The sequence below is a fragment of the Silene latifolia genome, chromosome 11, assembly GCF_048544455.1.
Source record: "Silene latifolia isolate original U9 population chromosome 11, ASM4854445v1, whole genome shotgun sequence".
NCBI lineage: Eukaryota > Viridiplantae > Streptophyta > Magnoliopsida > Caryophyllales > Caryophyllaceae > Silene > Silene latifolia.
This window is the reverse complement of record NC_133536.1, coordinates 115856832-115861069: the sequence shown is the minus strand read 5'-3', so window position 1 is coordinate 115861069 and position 4238 is coordinate 115856832. Positions and strand designations below refer to the sequence as shown.

At 33.6% G+C, this 4238-nt stretch overlaps 1 protein-coding gene across 1 annotated transcript; it reads right to left on the bottom strand.

Annotated features, from left to right (window-relative positions):
* Positions 1–269: 269 nt before the first annotated feature.
* LOC141615041 (uncharacterized) lies at positions 270–3940 on the bottom strand. Its single transcript, XM_074433627.1, has 3 exons — positions 3674–3940; positions 506–1434; positions 270–419 (listed from the first exon to the last, which is right to left on the bottom strand). Exons 2-3 carry the CDS (start codon positions 1407–1409, stop codon positions 376–378), a joined length of 948 nt encoding a protein of 315 aa, XP_074289728.1. The 5' UTR covers positions 1410–1434; positions 3674–3940; the 3' UTR covers positions 270–375.
* Between the last annotated feature and the right edge of the window lie 298 nt (positions 3941–4238).

Sequence of the window (4238 nt, the reverse complement as noted above, 5' to 3'; positions counted from 1 at the left end):
TTACTTTAAGTAACAAGGACATAAGGAGAATCCGATTCATAGCTTATGGACATATAATGATCCCATCATCATAATCGTCTACTTGATCAATTTGAGTTGTTTATCTAATGTTTCTCTACGCAAGTAATTTATGATGATGATTTTAGAACAAACAACATAATAAAACAAGTGATTTGGGTTGAAAACCAAGTCACCAATATCCAAAATACAACCCGTGTTTAAAGGATACAAATCAATTTCCAAGTCACACGAGGAAATCAAAATAGTTCTAAAAACATGAAATTCATCATAAAATTAAAGACAAAGCAAATTAAAAAGCCAAGCTTCTATTGATCCATCACCATGGTCGGCTACTCTAGCTTCCCTCGTGATCCTCTAGACTTGCTTCTCCTTGCCTTTGTCCTTGCTAGGAGGGGGCCCTATTTACAATAAAAAGGGTAATCATCACAACTTGTATCACATACTAATTGAGATTGAAACATAAAAGATAGGGATATTTATATACCTACTGGAGTAACCTTTCCAGCTTTGATGTCGCCAAGATACTTGGAACAGTTTCTCTTCCAATGCCCAACACCACAACAATAGTGGCACTTGTCCCCGGATGGGGCACTGTACTTGGGCTTGGAGGAGCTTGCTTCATAAGTCTTAGCTTTGTTCCTGTTGGGAGTTCGCTTCTTTCCCTTTTTCCCACTTTTCTTGAAGGTTCCTTTGCTCTTTTGATTGATATTGAGCACATCTTTGGTGGTGCTAACACTTAGCCCCATATCCCTTTCGGCTTGCACAAGCATTTTGTGCAACTCATCAAGGGAAACCTTCTTATCTTGCATATTAAAATTCACCCGGAATTGAACATATGCTTTGATTTTGCTTAGGGAATGAAGAATTCGATCAATCACGAGTTCATCGGGAATTTCCACCTTATGCGATTTCAAGGTCTCAACATGCTCTATCAACTTGAGCACATGTGGGCTCACCTTTTGGCCCTCTTTGATGTTAAGATCAAAGAATGCGGAAGCCGCCTCATATTGAATGACCCTAGGAGCTCGTGAAAACATGTTCACAAGCTTCATGTAGATCTCATGAGCGGTGCTAATCTTTATAGCACTTCGTTGGAGTTCGGCCTCCATAGCAAAGATCAATACATTTTTCATTGCAGCCGACTCCTTTTGGTAATCCTCATAGGATTGCCTAGCGGCGGACCTAGTATTAGGAGGTTCGGTGGGAGATGCCTCGGTAAGGTAACGAAGCTTGTCGTCACCTTGCGCGGCCAAGCGAAGTTGTGCATCCCAATCGGCGAAATTGGACCCATTCTTTTCTAACTTACATCGATCCATGAAGGATCGGAGCCATGACACATTGGAAAGCGGTGTGGAACTAGTGGATGCGGACGCGTTTGGAGTTGCCATTGCAGTTGATTAAAACAAATTTTGACTACAAAATAGGAAATGAAGGAATTTAATTATCATCTATCGTTTTAATAATACTCGTTAATTTAACTACAAGTATTGCATTTATATAGTGACCTCCACCCAACTACATAAATGATTCCGAGATCCAAATTCATATTAACTTGGGCACGGTGAGCCGATTCATCCCTTATTAATATAACTCGGTAGATTAACCTTTTAATCGATTCTACTTTTAGAACTCTCGGTCGATAAAAATTACTCTAATTCTCATCTTTAGCCCGGAACACATGCGACTACGGTCAACAATACTTCCGTTGAGCTCAATCCAAATTTCGATGTAATAACATTTTACTACCCCATTTCGCCAACGTAACAAGGTTTGTATTACGGTGAAGCCGGATTAACTCCCTTGTGAAATTGGTACTTCATGAGTTTCTACTATTTGGTAAGGCTTTTTCTCAATTTTTAATATGTGAGAGGTCTTGTCAATTTATTATCTATCACGTTTTAAGTGAACTAAAGCGGTGAACTACGATAATTATAATTGACACGGTCGATGACTCGATATGATATGCATGTGTTGTTATGGCGATTTGGCAATGCATGCAACATATTAAAAGAAATGCAAAGCAATAAATAAAATTCCTAGTATGGCCTTCCTAAAAATAGAAAATCAAATAATCTATTACATATTCGGAAACCAACTCCTTTGGTCCCTTGAATCTTCAATTGGCACGCCTTCCAAGACACCGTCTTTGTCGGATCACCTTTCCGAATGGCACCGTCTTTGAAGAAGCTCCATAATTACAAATAATAATAAAAATACAAAGCTATTCCTATTATACATTTGTAAAATGAAAAACTAATGAAATAAAAATAAAAGTGATACGAGATCACATTAAATTACAACCGAATCAATATTCCCTTTCATTACGGGTAATATTAATTAAAACTAAGGCCATACTAAGATAAAATTACATAATTCAAAATTATATAAATAAAAGACATTCAACAATTGAAATATGCAGCATTATAATATGTACCTATCATGCAAAATCATGTGCCAAATCGCCCTATTTAACTTATGTCGTACATATAACCCAGTTTCATGGAAATACGTGATAATAACCTTTTAAAATCACTAATTAACACTTAAATCACATCTAAGCTCAAGTTAATTATCCTAACACATTTTAGGACTCAAAAATCAGTCATCACTAAATTTTTGACAATAATTCAACTTGATTTAATTTTATGCTCATTTTTGACCTTAAAATATTATTTATATGAAATAAATCCAAATTAATTCATAAAAGTTTCAAAATTTGAATTTTAAATTTTTGAACATTCTGGAATAAATCCATGACCCTCATAATGTCAAAAAACATGGTTAAAATTTTCGAATTAAATTTGAGAAAATATAATTGCATTTTATCGGTTTTATCTCATAAAATACATAAAGTATACGAAAATTAAACCAATAATTTTTACAACTTTAGATCTGATTAGTGGGATATTAATGCAACTTAAAATAATTTTCTCAAGCCATGCAATACGTTTTAGCTAATTTTTGCTAAAATAGTCACTATTTATGCCATTTTTACTCAAAAATTCATAAATCATGCTAAGGAAGATATTTAAATCTAGAAATTTACATACTCTCTGTAAATCTTGCATGTGACATCATATTAAAAGATCATGGCTTGATTCGAAATTTAACTAATTTTAACCATTTTACCTCTTTTAATCCATTTTTATCTCATAAAAATCATAAATCATGCAAAATTAATCAAATTAACTCGTCCTTTTACACACAACTTGTAAAATATGCATGTGAGGTCATATAAATTTTTCAAGGTCAGAAACGAAATTTAACTATTTTTAGCATTTTAATTCCCATTTTAGTCATAAAAATGTAATAAAATGACCAAAAATCCTTAAAATGAGCAATAAATTTCCATGAATCATAAAAATGACCTAAAAACATTTTAGGACCAGAATATATTACATGCATGGTGATTTCGTGGCTTATACATATAAATCACAAATTTTTAAGTTTTATATGTTAACCTTTTAACTCGGAAAAACAATAACCGATTATGCATGCAACATCCTTATGCTCCGATACCACTTGTTAGGTTCATATACCTATTATTAGACTCCTCTAATAGTGAACTAATTAACTTATTAATTATTTGTTCTTTAGATCTAGTGCATGCATAACAAAATGAAAGATTTATGAGAAAAACAATGTTCCTTACATTGTAGGTGGTTCGAAATTTTGGGCACAAGGAAGGTCACCTTCCTTCACTTGTTCTTGAGCTAATATTAATGGATGATCTTCCAAGATCCCAAGTATAGAAATCCTCCTTAGATTGCACCCAAGACTTACCCTTAAACTAGTATACTAATTAACTAGATTATTATACTAGTATCCTTAAAATGTATTCTAATATTGTTATTATTACTACACTAGTAACCTTGTTTTAATATTAGAATGGATGAACAATTTATTGTAAATCTCTAAAAACTTGTTAGAGAAAGCTAGAGAAAAAGATGAGCAAACTCTTGCATGTAGATGAATGAATGAGTAAATTATAAAATGAGAACAAAAGTTCTCATATAGAGAGGGAGGGAGCACGGTTGGAACAAGGGAGTAATGCCAAGAATTGGAATCTCCTTTTTCTTTTTCTCTTACCAACATAATAGGTGTGTAAGGCTAGTGTGTGTAGGAATGATTACACATAGCTTTATCTCATAAAATAATCAACTACACACCACCATGATACCCTCCATTTCGGTCCATATCATAAAATGGACTACCAT

Coding starts and splice junctions, on each gene's coding strand:
- LOC141615041 (XM_074433627.1), bottom strand. CDS start 1,409: ATGGCAACTCCAAACGCGTCCGCATCCACTAGTTCCACACCGCTTTCC. Junction 420..505: donor TGGAAAGGTTACTCCAGTAG/GTATATAAATAT, acceptor TATTGTAAATAG/GGCCCCCTCCTAGCAAGGAC.